The sequence below is a fragment of the Xenopus laevis genome, chromosome 4L (genome assembly GCF_017654675.1).
Source record: "Xenopus laevis strain J_2021 chromosome 4L, Xenopus_laevis_v10.1, whole genome shotgun sequence".
In the NCBI taxonomy this organism is placed as follows: Eukaryota; Metazoa; Chordata; class Amphibia; order Anura; family Pipidae; genus Xenopus; species Xenopus laevis.
In genome coordinates, this window is record NC_054377.1 from 75,743,478 (window position 1) to 75,757,293 (window position 13,816).

At 40.7% G+C, this 13,816-nt stretch overlaps 1 protein-coding gene across 1 annotated transcript; it reads right to left on the bottom strand.

Moving 5' to 3' along the window:
* Nucleotides 1-2,398: 2,398 nt before the first annotated feature.
* acadm.L (acyl-CoA dehydrogenase medium chain L homeolog) lies at nt 2,399-12,203 on the bottom strand. The gene is given in 12 exon segments (NM_001093163.1): nt 2,399-2,840; nt 3,925-4,173; nt 4,783-4,878; nt 4,967-5,107; nt 6,200-6,308; nt 6,399-6,529; nt 7,723-7,803; nt 8,008-8,108; nt 8,366-8,435; nt 8,513-8,610; nt 9,958-10,057; nt 12,150-12,203. Coding segments are annotated over 12 exon segments (1,272 nt in total). The 5' UTR covers nt 12,174-12,203; the 3' UTR covers nt 2,399-2,768.
* Nucleotides 12,204-13,816: the final 1,613 nt, after the last annotated feature.

Below are 13,816 nucleotides of genomic sequence, written 5' to 3' on the forward strand. Positions count from 1 at the left end.
CTTGGCAACCCAGGCTATAGCAAAAATCGGTCTGAAAGCCATACCTGAAGCAGTAAAAGTTGCCTGATATGCTGCTAAAAACAGAGGGGATCCGATGCCTCTAACAGGAACTGCAGACGCGAAGGCAGGAGAGAGAACGGAGGAGCGCGGGAGGTTGCCGGCAGGCTGAGGCGAAGGACCGGAAGTGCGCGCTCCGCTAGTTTGGCGCCAGTGACAACAGGCGTGTCACCGACGCATGGCGCCCAGGGAGCAGAAGGACCGGAAGTGCGCACGGGCTAACTGCTGGTGAGCGAAAGAACGCTCTGTGACAAAATAACTGTGGGGGTAAGCGGGCGCCATTGAGAGGGGGAAGGCGGAAAATAGGTGAAAAATAGTTACTCACCTAATCCGTCCAGCTGCTGTGTGCCCATGGAGATTTGGATTCCCTGTAGACATAAAGATATCTATATATATAAATATAAATATATCTATGAACACAGATCTAAGCACAGTATATCAAGGTGATTAGACAAAAGCTGGTTCAGACCTCCGTGGAGCGGAAACACAGCTACAGGGAATGAAGGGAGCTAGCCTGCAGACCTCCGTAGAGCGGAAAGGCTGTTGGGCACGTAGATGTTTTAGGTTGGAACCTAAGCAGCTGGGGGGACACGTGAAAATGATCAAAGGTCCCCATCTGTGGCATGATCGTAACCGTGGTCCTTGATCATCTGCTCCAGCCACAAGTTTTCCTATGTCTTCTCCTCTGAGGACACTAAAAGAAACTGAGTATAGTAGGAGGTGGCAGGGGATGAAGCCCAGAGCAGGAGGAGGAGTCAAAAGTTAACAAGTTAGTGTCCTTCTCCAAGCTGCAGGATCTTCATCCCCATGGTGCCTGTGTCCCCCAATTAGGCAAGAGAAAAGGGAGGCTAAGGCAACTGGCACTTCTGCTGTAGTTGGAGGTAACAAATGTTTGGTGAGGTCTCTCAAATACTTTATGCCAGGGCCTAACATGAAGTGTTGCCAGTATCTAAGGCTCAGTGATCCCCAACCAGTAGCTCATGAGCAACATGTTGCTCTCCAACCCCTTGGATGTTGCTCCCAGTGGCCTCAAAGTAGGAGCTTATTTTTGAATTCCAGGCTTGGAGACAAGTTTTGGTTGTATAAAAACCAGATGTAATGCCAAACAGTCTCAATGTAGGTTGACAATCCACATAGGGGCTACCAAATGGCCAATCACAGCACTTATTTGGCACTCCAAGAACATTTTTCATGCTGGTGTTGCTCCCCAACTCCTTTTACTTATGAATGTTGCTCACGGGTTAAAAAGGTTGGGGATCCCTGATCTAAGGTGTTGGGAGGTTGCCTCAAACAGCAGGTGAGGGTTAGAGAACAAACCTATTTTTGATGTATTTTAGTTTCCACTCTTATATTAAGAGTATACTATATAAGTACTATGTATATGATAGGAAGTAATTTAGCAAAAATATTACATTGAGATAAACCAAAAAAGGTACCACCTCCCCAACCACATCTGGACCATTCTTTAAGGCTACAAGCGGGGAGTGAAGTTCAGTTTTACATAAGCTCAACTGATTCTGGATATCTTTTCACATTATATAAAAACAGGTGTTTTCTTGAAAGATATGTTGCATAAAACCCCAGAACTTTTTTTTGCATTGGCTGTCAAGGGTTACTTAACATCTGGAGTGTTATGGATGACTTCTAAAACTGCAAGACATATTAAAGGAAAACTACCCCCAAAATGAACACTTAAGCAACAGATAGTTCATATCATATTAAGTGACATATCAAAGAATCTTACCAAACTGGAATATATATTTAAGTAAATATTGCCCTTTTACATCTCTTGCCTTGAACCACCATTTTGTGACTCTATCTGTGCTGTCTCAGAGATCACCTGACCAGAAATACTTCAACTCTAACTGTAACAGGAAGTGTGGAAGCAAAAGAGACAACTCTGTCTGTTAATTGGCTCATGTGACCTAACATGTATGGTTTGTTGGTGTGTTTGTGAGTACAGTGAATCGTATGATCCCAGGGGGCGGCCCTTATTTTTTAAAATGGCAATTTTCTATTTATGATTACCCAATGGCACATACTACTAGAAAAGTATATTATTATTATGATAATGGTTTATTTACATGAAGCAGGATTTTACATATGAGCTGTTTTATGCAATATCTTTTTATAGAGACCTACATTGTTTGGGGGGTATAGTTTTCCTTTAAGGCCTACAATGGAGCTTTATAAATGCAGCACGTTTTATGTGTAAAATATAACTCGAAAAATACTGCCCTTATGAAATATAAATTGAGGAGATTTCAGGTTTCTGCTCCCTACTTTTCTAAGCAGGACTCACTTTTTCTTATACATTTTCAGAAGAAAGAATATTCACAACTGTCCTATGTATAATTTTAATTGCAAAATGTACATTCTTTGAGGGAAAAGTAAAGATATAATTGCAAAGGTTAGCATTACAAATTATAACTTTTTTAATGAAATGCCCAATTTGTCTAGAGAAATGAGATTAGATTTTCCTGTGCCCCTGGAAAACTATATAAAGTCACTTTAATAATCCTTTATGTCTGTGGTTTAAAGTGGCAAACAACGTGTAAGAGTGTTACTGATTGTAAAAACACAGCTCTCTAGTAGAAAATATTTTAAGGCTTGTGTTAGGCTCACACTACTGAAAGTGCTTCAAGCTGGACTGGAACATATTCACAGCTCTTGTGAATGTGCCGTTCCAATTCTTGGATGGATTTCTTCATTCACGCTTTGTACTTGCCGAGGTGTTCGCGGGAAATGATAAGTCTTTGTATTTGTGCTGTGCCTTCATAGATCTAAGGGGGAAGAAGTAAGCTTTTTACATGACATTATAGAGAAAAAGTTATCCAGTAGTTAGAGTTTAAAGAGCATGCAAACACTGACTGCCACACTCTCTTACATAGAATATGTGGGCCATGGACAAAGGGCTTAAAGAAATTGTTAGAAATTGTATAAAAATAAAAACTGGGTAAATAAGACTGTGCAAAATCATAAAAAGAATCTAATATAGTTAGTAATGTAATGTATGTGGATGTCTTAACATAATTACCAGAACACTACTCTCTTGGTTTCCACTGATTGGACAGTAACCAATCAGTGACTTGAGGTGGGGGGGGGCACATGGGTCATAACTTGCTTTTGGATTTAAGCTGAATGCTGAGGATCAATTGCAAACTCACTGAACAGTGAGCATGTCCCATGAGGCCCCCCTTCAAGTTGTTGACTAACTCAGAGTTAGAGCTGAAAAGCAGGAATTAGTGTTCTGTTAGACATCCGCTCAGCCTAACTATTTACCCAGTTTTTATTTTTACACTGAACTGTTCCTTTAAAGGAGAACTAAATCTCAACAATGAATCAGTCTAGACATATTACACCAGAAGCCAAAGTCCATAGATCGATCTCCTCATGTTTTCTGCTGATTCACAGCACATGCTCTGGGGTGCCAGTAACCTGCTTAAAGTACCCACTCACAATACTCAGTATATATACTCCATATACATTTCACAATAAAGTCTGATTAGTAATACAATATATGGCAGCATAGAGAAGGGTTTTCCAACTCTTAGCAAAGACTTTTTTTTATAAAAGGCACCTATCACATAAAAACACCTTCACTAGAGGTGTGGGGGTAACAGAGCCTGCACTCTGGATGGAGAAAACAATGTTACTTTCCAAGAAGATCCCATCACTTTGCTTTACCCATGCTGGAGCTCTTATTTGTTAGGTGCATGTGTGTTCCACACCTCTGGGGTAGATATTGTTTGTTCATATATTGCAGTATACGTTAACTGATCTGGTTCATTAAAAATTCCAAAAGTTGCAAATGGTTGAACATATGTATCTTATTTTTCAGGCTGAAAAGTCAAGTCATGATTGTACCTGATATATTTTTGCATCTCTCATCAGCTTTTCTACAGGATAGTCACTGTTAAATCCATTTCCACCGAATACTTGGACTGCATCAGATGCCACCTGATTTGCAATGTCTCCAGCGTATGCTTTAGCAATAGAGGCATAGTATGTGTTTCTCCTCCCCAAATCAATTTCCCAGGCTGCTCTCTGGTATGCCAGTCTGGCCAGTTCTACTTTCATTGCCATTTCTGCCAGCAGGAATGAAACAGCTTGATGCTGAAATACATATAAAGAGTGAACAACTTAAATGAACAGTTCAGTATAAAAACTGGGTAAATAAATAGGCTGTGCAAAGTAAAAAATGTTTCTAATATATTTAGTTGGGCAAAATTATAATGTGTAAAGGCTGGAGTGACTGGATGTGTAACAGAACACTATTTCCTGCTTTTCAGCTCTCTAACTCTAAATCACTTGAAGGGGGGGATCACATGGTACATAACTGTTCAGTGAGTTTGCAGTTGATCCTCAGCATTCAGCTCAGATTCAAGTGTAAAAGTTATGGCCCCCCTCAAGTCACTGATTGGTTACTGCCTGGTAACCAATCAGTGGAAACCAAGAGAGCTGCAAAGCAGGAAGTAGTGTTCTGGCTATTATGTTAGAGATCCAGTCACTCCAGCCTTTATACATTACATTTTTGGCTAACTATCTCAAAAACATTTTTATTTTGCACATATCCATCTATTTACCCAGTTTTTATACTGGACAATTCCTTTAATGCACATTCAGTGGTAATTTATACTCCAGAAATCAGTCCAAATTCATTCAATTCTAATCTTTAGCAACAAACCAATTGGTCTGTACGGGAGTCTGAAAATGTCTTCTTACCTCAGCAATTAATTTTCCAAATGTCTTCCTTTCCACTGCATATTTGGTGGCTTCATCCAGAGCCCTCTGTGCCAATCCCACAGCTCCTGCAGCTACCTATTGTAACATGATTCAAAATCAACACTTTTGGAAAATAGTTAAAAACAATAAAAAAAAAAAAAACATATAGCAATAGAGATCTTACCGGGGGTCTAGTTTTATCAAAAGCACCCATGGCAATCTTAAAACCGGCTCCTTCTCCAATCAAGACATTTTCAGCTGGAACTCTTACATCCTCAAAAACAATCCCTCTTGTATCTGAGCAGCGCTGGCCCATGTTCAGCTCCTGAATTGCAACCCAGAATAATGTCAGTGCGCTGCACAAACTTGGAATGGAACTGTTAGAATGAAACACCAACTGCAGCAGATTTATGAGCCAATATGTCATTTCCTTGGTAGCTTGTGTTTAATCCATTCAAATACTACCCTGACCATTTCAAACAGTGCTTATAATAAGTATCCATCTCCTTGAAAGTTAGTGTTTTATTGGCATAGAACATGCAAGAACAGTGGTTTTAATTTAGGGTTTTTTTTAACGCAGATCAACAGAAATAGACTTACTCATGTTAAAAGTGAAAAACTATTTCTGCAAAGGGATTTAATTTCATACAATGAAAAAACAAAATGTGTGTGTTTAGTGTTGTTGCTGGAAGACAAATCTTTTCGAAAAGCTCAGTTTTCTTACAGCCAACACCATTTTCCTCATTCATTCCACTCTCTCAAGCCTGCCAGGGCCTGATGCAGAGGTGCTGCATGGTGCTGCCACCGCCATGCTTCTGGGAATAGTGATTTTATGCAGCACTTGACGCCAAACAGTGTTGGTCTGCTAATCAAAAAGCTCAATTTTGTCAAACCACAGAAGCTCATTCCAGCTGACTTCAGAGTCATGTGCCATCTGGCAAAATGTAGGCTAAATGTCATGTGAGTTTTAGTTTTGTTTTACCACTTTCCTATTAAGCTGCAACTGGTGTGGGAAACAAAAATCCATCAGTTTGAGTGAGATAATTAATGGCTCATGTGCTAATAATGCATTACATAACAAACCCAGCTGTGCAAAAATGCTTGCAAAGCTCTACGCCCTTTAAATTTCTTTTCCAAACTCATGTATTTACTTTTAAGTCCCTGAATATCCCTTTGAGTGCAATTAAATATGTCATCAAATAATTAAGAGTATTCCACAGCTGTAAATGCGACTGAAGAATACGCTGAACACCAGTGAGAAACTGTGTAAGGAGACTAGTGAGGGAGGCCACCAAGAGACCTATCACTTAGAAGGAGCTACAAGCCTCATTGGCTGAGATAAGCAGTTTTACTTAAAAAGAGCACACAGTGTAAAAAAAAAAAAAAAAAAAAAGATGGTTAAAAGAGAATTCATCACCTTTCTGCCGATCTGTATTCCAGGACTATTGGCATCCACAATAAATCCAGTGAAAGCTTTACCAGCAGGAACCTTGGGGTCAGGATTAGTGCGTGCAAGAAGAAAATACCTATAGAACAGGAAACACACCAATCATTAACTTGAAATTATTCTGCAGCCCCCATTTGCACTGATTGTAAATCTTAAATAACTATTCTACCAGTTGGCTTTTCCACCATTTGTAATCCACATTTTCTGCCCATTTATGATATACTCGTTGCCCTTCTTCTCAGCTCTTGTCTTCAGACCAGCCACATCAGAACCTGCTCCTGGCTCAGTCACACAATATGCCTAAATAGAAAGCAAGGTAGCAGTTAACCAGTGATTTAGAAGAAATTGAGATACAGTAGTCATATCTCTAATGGACAATTACTTATATTTAAAGCAAATAGACATCATTCGAAAATTAAGAGAGGTTTTTTAATTAGAAAATCTGAATTTTTTGTGAAAAAAAAATTGTTATTTATTATAGCCCGAGGATGGAAAAAGTCAGGATCTGAAAATCTCAATGGGAGAAGTCCCGAAGATATACTGATCTGCACTGGGTTACGTGCAAAAACCCGAAGATTTTGTGGTTTTCGGGCAAAAATCTGAAAAAAAAATCTGAATTTCGGCCGGGAAAATCGGAAAATTTTTGGAGAAAAGGTGTTGATACAAAGGGGAAATAACCCATGCAGATTTGGTTGGAATGTATTTCAGAAAGTAATGAGGAAGTAAGGATTTTGATAAATAACCCCCTAAGCTATTTATTTATTGGATGGTTGTAATATTTAAAGGAGAAGTAAAGTCATTTTACCTTGGGGTGCCAAAAGTTAGTCACCCCAAGTGATTATATTTACTTACCTGACACCTGGGGCCGATGCTTCTATCAGCAGAAAAACTGCACCGACCAGGGTTCTGCCAGCGAGCACCACGGATCGATCATATTATTAGTTTCTTAATTTTTCAAATTTGAAATAGCCAAATTAAAGTTTGGCTTTTCAGTCTACTGCGTATGTGCATCCACAAGAAGAAAGAAGCCGGAAGAGGATGCTCCATGGTGCTCGCTTGAAGATCCCCAGGCCGGTGCAGTTTTATGCTCATAGAAGCACCGGCCCGGGGGTTTCAGGTAAGTACCCCAAGCACAAAAAGACTTTCCTTCTCCTATAAGTGATCAAATGTCCATTTTCGTAATAGTATTGTTAGCTGATAAATGTTTTGTTTCAAAATGTTGGACAGGCAGATATAACCTTTGGGAAGCAATTTTACATTTTGGTATTAGTAGCTATTTACTATAGAAACTTTTTGTCTTTATTTCTTAATAAAGCCCACTCAAAACCAGTCTGCTGGCTAAATATGGTCTTGGCATGTGTCTGTGGGTTCTGTGCAAATGAGATCTATTTCCTGAAGTTATAACACCTGCATCTGATACCATTAGAGCCCAGTCATAAACTGACACACTGGCAGCCAATGGCTCCCCATCACAGTACAAAAAAATGACTTACACACATTAACGGTTCTTCTGTCATTCTTCCCAAATACTTCTTTTGCTGGGCTTCATTCCCTGCTATTATGACCGGCATTTGCTGGAAAATAGAGACTTTTTAGTTGTGTATAATAAGGGCGAGACAAAATAAAGTAAATACATTTCTTAACACATTGATGTATACACAATAACTGACCGATGGAAACTTGTATCATTTAACATATTTTACTAAGGTTTTCTACCATATCCAGTCATAAAACTAGTAAAAACAACACAAAGAGCTGTGTGAGTTGTATGTACTTACTCCCAGAGAATTAGCTTCTATGGCTGTTTGGACTCCAGTGCACCCATATGCTATTTCCTCTGTAATTAGACAAGTATCAAAGATCCCAAGAGCTAGGCCACCTGTGATATAACAAAAGCTCTCAGTATTTCACAAACACATAATGTTTCAACTTATTGACTGAGATAATCCACCCACCAAACTTCTACACCCAAAGGAGAGTGGTGATGGAACCTTATACTTTAGCTTAAGTGTATAAATTACATTACTGATCCTTTATTATATCATGTCTGTGCATGCATACCTGTACCTTTAGAAAATTCAATAAAAAACAATTAAAAAAACAAATTACATTACTGACATTACTTTCTATACTTACCGTATTGTTCAGGGATGTGCCCATTCATTAGACCAAGCTCCCATGCCCTTTTAATAAGTGGTACAGGATACTGAAATGGAAAACACAATAGCATTCACTATAAAACATTAGTTAATTGCAAATAAAAAGAGTGAGCTGATGAATTACCTCCCCTGTCTTATCATAGTGTGCGGCTACTGGCATGACTTCTTCCCTTGCGAATTTCCGTGCAGTGACTTGAAACTCCTTTTGCTGTTCACTGAGTTCTGTTAGACGTAAAAGGGATGGATAAAACAGATTCACTACTGAGCTGATCTTTTGGTGGCAGCGTATATTTTAAAGTTAATGTAAATACACGGTCAAGAAGCATTGTAAGAGCTGGCTATTATTGAAGAAATAGTACTGAAAGAAGTATGCCAATATAGTGATGACTTATTTGCAACCCTGTGGTGTGCCCCACTTGATAATGTGTGCTTTACAATTTGTGACGACCCCTAAGCTTAGCTTCTCAACAGCCCACTGAGCATGTGAGTCTCACTTTCCAAGATGGTGACCCCCTGTGACAAGTTTGAAGTCCTGGATCATTGCTGCTATTGAGAAGCTGAAAGTCTGATTCATTCTATAAATTATGTCATTTTTAGCCACATTCATTTTTAGGGTTTAGTTCCCCTTTAAATAGGAGCTAAGCTGGCAGCCTCAAAATACTAAGAACTGTGCTGATTTTAGGTGGGAATTAATGCGGAATTAATGAGGTACTTTAACAAATATAGAAATAAAAAACAGAAGTTTAGGAAAGAAGCTGTAACCCAATAAAATTGTATTTTATGTTGAACATACATTTTGTCTATTCAGTCAACAAGGTAATATCTTTGGGTTTTTTTTTATTTCTTATAAACTAAAGCCACATTCTACTTCCTGATCCCAAAGAGCAAAGTCAAACAAACCAGCAATCCACTTTATCCTTTGTTAAATGAACTGCTCTTTATCTTAAAAGATAATCGGCTGTGGCCAGAAATGTCCACCTAAATATACCAGTAAACCCTCAAAGTAGTGCTGCTCTGAATCCTCTGTCAAAAGAAACACTGCATTTCTTTCCTTCTATTGTGTACACATGGGCATGCCCAGACTGGCAATCTGTGGGTTCTGGCAAATGCCAGAGGTTCTGCTGTAAGATGCCATAGACAGTCACTATGGGGCTGTGGGCTGATGGGGGCTGTTTTGGTCTCTGTGTACTTGAAATGTATTTTGAATCCCAGTCCAGACCTGCACATGGGCTTCTGTATCAGACTTCCTGCCTTCAGCTTAAACCTCCTTGCCCCCGGCGTGAGCATGCTCAGTTTGCTCCTCTCCCCCCCCCCTTCTCTGCTTTAATCTGAGCCCAGAGCTATAAGTGAGCAGGGAGAGACTCAGGCAGGAAGTAATGTCACGCCAAGCTAATACTACAGCTGCTATCCTAAACAAACAGAGAGCTTCTAGAGCTTTTAACTCAGGTATGGTAAAACATTCTACAGAATAAATATAGCATTCTAGCTTGCAGCTAATCGATTGGCAATAAAATGCCTCCGTAGCGTTCCTTTAAGATATGTCAGGCTTTGTTCTCCAAAAGCACTTACCAAAGTTAAATCCAATAGAGCCTGAGGAGGATGCAGCAGCAGCAGCATGAGGAGCAGTAGAGTGAGATCTCCATCCATATCTTGTAATGTGCTGAAGCACCTGGGAAGAATCACATTGCTTGAATAAAATGTACAGCCAAGATAAAAATAAATAAATACAAACTTCCTGCCTAGGAACCTTCCACACTGTTCCACAGATCCCTAAGTCCATCTTCTAAACATACCCTACAGCAAGAGGAATGTTGACATTCGCAGGGTAGAAAATATGACACTACTATGACACTATGGTGTGTGTGGCTGTGACAAAACATGAATATAGTGAAATAACTCGTGGCACAAATAAACTCCATTTTACCAAGCTAAAATAAAATCTAAAATCTAACTAGGTAAGCTCTTTCACTGCAGGCCGTTTGGCAGGGTGACTTTGAGTGGATCTCAGAGGTGAGTCTGTTTTTGCACTGTGTGTGGTGTTTGCACTTGGTGATGGAAGCACTTCAATAACAAAAAATCAAAGTAGACTAGGCCAGGCATCAGGCCCGGACTGGCAATCTGTGTGATCGGGCAAATGACCGATGGGCTGTTCATTTCATAGTTAGGCTCCCCCTCTGCTCTGATCGTAGCGTCAGACTTCAGCTCCTGCTTGTGATCTTCCGTCTCCAGGCTACGTTGGGGAGAGCAAGCAGGGGGCAAGAAGTCTATCATTTCATTTGATCTAGTGGGAAGTGGTGGAAGCACAGGCAGCCTCGCATTGGGGATTTTTTTCTCTTCACGCTCTCCACCCCCTCCATTGTATAATGCTTCTCCTTCCCGGCCATGCACTGGATTAATTGCACAGCCTGACAGACCTATGGAGCTGCTGCTACACTAGAGGAGGTGGTGTCCCTTATACATTACACCCCAGGTGCAAGTGCATGGAGTAAGTTTTTTCTCTAAGAGAGGTGTGTGTGTGTGTGTGTGTTTCTGTGTGTCTCCATAAAAACTTCTTGTGCCTGAGATGAATGGCGGGCATGCTGACTGGCACGGTCCCTGGGCTGGGCTGTGTGTTTGAGACTTTTTTTTTTGTGGAGCTGTCACATGATATTGCTGGAGTTATTATAATTGTTGTTATTTTTTGGGCTGGTGGGTCCCATGAAGAGAAGGCATCTGTCTTCTTGCTTGATCAGGCAGGGGGGGGAGGGGTGGCGCCGGAAGTGAGAGCAACAGCAGGACAAGTAGATTTTTTGTGCCTGCTGCCTAAAGGTCCCCATAGACGCGAAAATTTCTCTTGCCGAACGACTGATTTTAGCGAAGTCCGACCAATCCTTCGAAATTATCGTGCGGTTAGTGGATTCGAACGATCGAACATCTTCCGATTTTTTGGCCGACATCTGTCAGGAAATTGATCGGCCAGGTTAAAAAAATCTTTGTCGGTCCCAGTGCAATCTGTCTATGTTTGCAGGGCCAAGCAGGCAGCTCCCCTTTGTTTTCCTGGCAAATTGGTCTTTTTAGTCGATGGACAATTCGTACGATCTTTCTGTGGTCTCACGATGATGATCGGATCTTTTAAAAATCTCAACATCTCTGGCCAGCTTTAGGGCCCATTGTGATCGTGCCTCCGCTTCCCAACCCAGAAGTGTCACAGATCGTAAGAACTACAATCTGTGGCACTTGAGTCCTTTTACCCACAGATAAAGGTCGATGCTACGATGTATTTGTTAAACCAATCTATTCTCGTGGCTATCACCGCGTTTCCATGTGGGCTGCTTTGATATTTTTGGGCTGCTTTTTACTCCCAGTGTCGCCCATTGTTGCTCTCCAGTCAGATGTTACTACAATATTCCACACGAGAGAAAACTCCACTGCAGTCTATGGAATAACTCCACTACTTATAACTCCTTATAGGTGGCCATAACTCCTTATATAACTCCTCATACTCAGTTTTCCAAGTCAGTGTTTGCAGGGGCCCCAATGACCTTTGACCTTTAACGCACGAGCAGAGTCAGTCAGACAAAGCGGTGAGGGGACAGGAGTTCAGTAGAATTAGTTAATTTCGGTGCGGCCGATAGACTTGTCAGTGGGGCGTAGGACGGGATAGCAGGGGAGTTACACAAGCGATTAACTCGCCTCAGCTCCAGTCCGGCACATACGAATACATGGGAAGGTACAACTGCTAGTAGCTTATTGCACGGTATTTCTAACCCTTCTTTACTTACCCTGTGCACTTTCAGAGCCGACATGTTTGCCCTCTACTGAGTCTTCAGCTTCAGTCACTGTCGTCGCTATTATTTCTACGTCACGATTTTCCACTTTAGAAACGTGAGCGGAGATGGTCAGTCCCTCGGGAGCTCTGGCGCCACCTGCTGGATCCGAGAGGTAACAGGGGAGACACAATAGTGCAGGTGCGGGTTATTGGCACAATGTGTATAGTCCGTGCTGTATAATGTGATGTATGGCTGATCCACACGGACATGTATGCAATAGAGCAATCTTGGAGCATTTGCTGCACCCCTATTGTGATATAGCAGTCACCAGCTTATCTTATAATATTTTGCAATATATAAATGCATTTAGAACAGCTACAATAATCACAAACTTGTAGCAGTCAAAGCAGGTAGTGTGTTTGCCTGTCATGGATATATATATATATATAATACGCATGAATATCTTGTAAATGATATCCTTATAAACGGTGAGTTCTGATGTCATTTCTGTCACATGACTCACTGAAATTTGTGTATTATAATAAATAAAGTACCCTCAGTTGCAAAATATGAGGATATTAGAAGTTACCTTGGAGTTCCATGACCTGTATAAAAACACTCGCCCTTCGGCATCATGTTTTTATATGGTCATGAAACTCCTCGGTAACTTCTTATAAAATACTTATATTTTACAAGAGGGGGTAGTTTATTCACTATATATACATACATCTATGACTAATTAAAATGGTGTATGCACAATGCATGGCTGTACAAAAATCAGCTAAGTCTGCATCTAAATGGCCAGCTCACATCTGATTAGGGTTGCCACCAGGACTGAGAATTAAAATAGGCCGTGGTATTTCAGGTACACAATCTGCCCACACAGAGGCCCAATCAGCCCATACAGAGGCCCAAACACCCCCACCAGCCCACTAAATACTGACTTTTTGATCTCCTGCACTGACATATCCTGATTTTCTCTTTGATCTCCTGCACTGATGCCAGAAAAAGATACAAAGTATCTAAAACAATTAAATAAGAGGCTTTTGGCAGAGAGCCCAGAATACGTTGCAGCTGCACTTAGACATTTGTAACAATTTAAGATAAGCCTCTCTCCTGAGGAAACTGTGACTTGCAGCTTAAAAGGCAATTCACCTTCATTAGCAAAACTGTAATAACACATAAACCTGACCCTAAAACCCCCAGAAATGTGTGCAAACTTTCCTTAAACTGCCAAATTTTGTAAAATGGATGTGGTATTTAGGGAGTGTGCCATAAAATGTGCATGGTCAACTTTTTTGGCCCTCTTGTCTTTAGGCCTATGACCATTTCCTGCATCACTGTAACATAGTGCTTGGTAAGGGGTGGTCATAGTCACTGTTATAGCACTCTCTAGGAGGATTGAGTCAGTGAGTATTAGTTAGCAAGAGCAGTTTTGAGCTCCAACAAGGAGGATAGATGGGACCACAGTTACAACAAGGAAAACAAGTTATTGTTATTTCCCTGTTCCACGACTATTGTAGGGATCCGGAGCACGTGAGGTCCTGACAACCTAGGAGGTAAAACTTATAACTCTCAAAGTTATTCCTGTGCTGCCATCTGTGCTATCTGCTAACACCTGTGACGGTACCTGGGATTATTCTAAACTACCTCATGTGCTTGTGAGTATTTTCAACCCT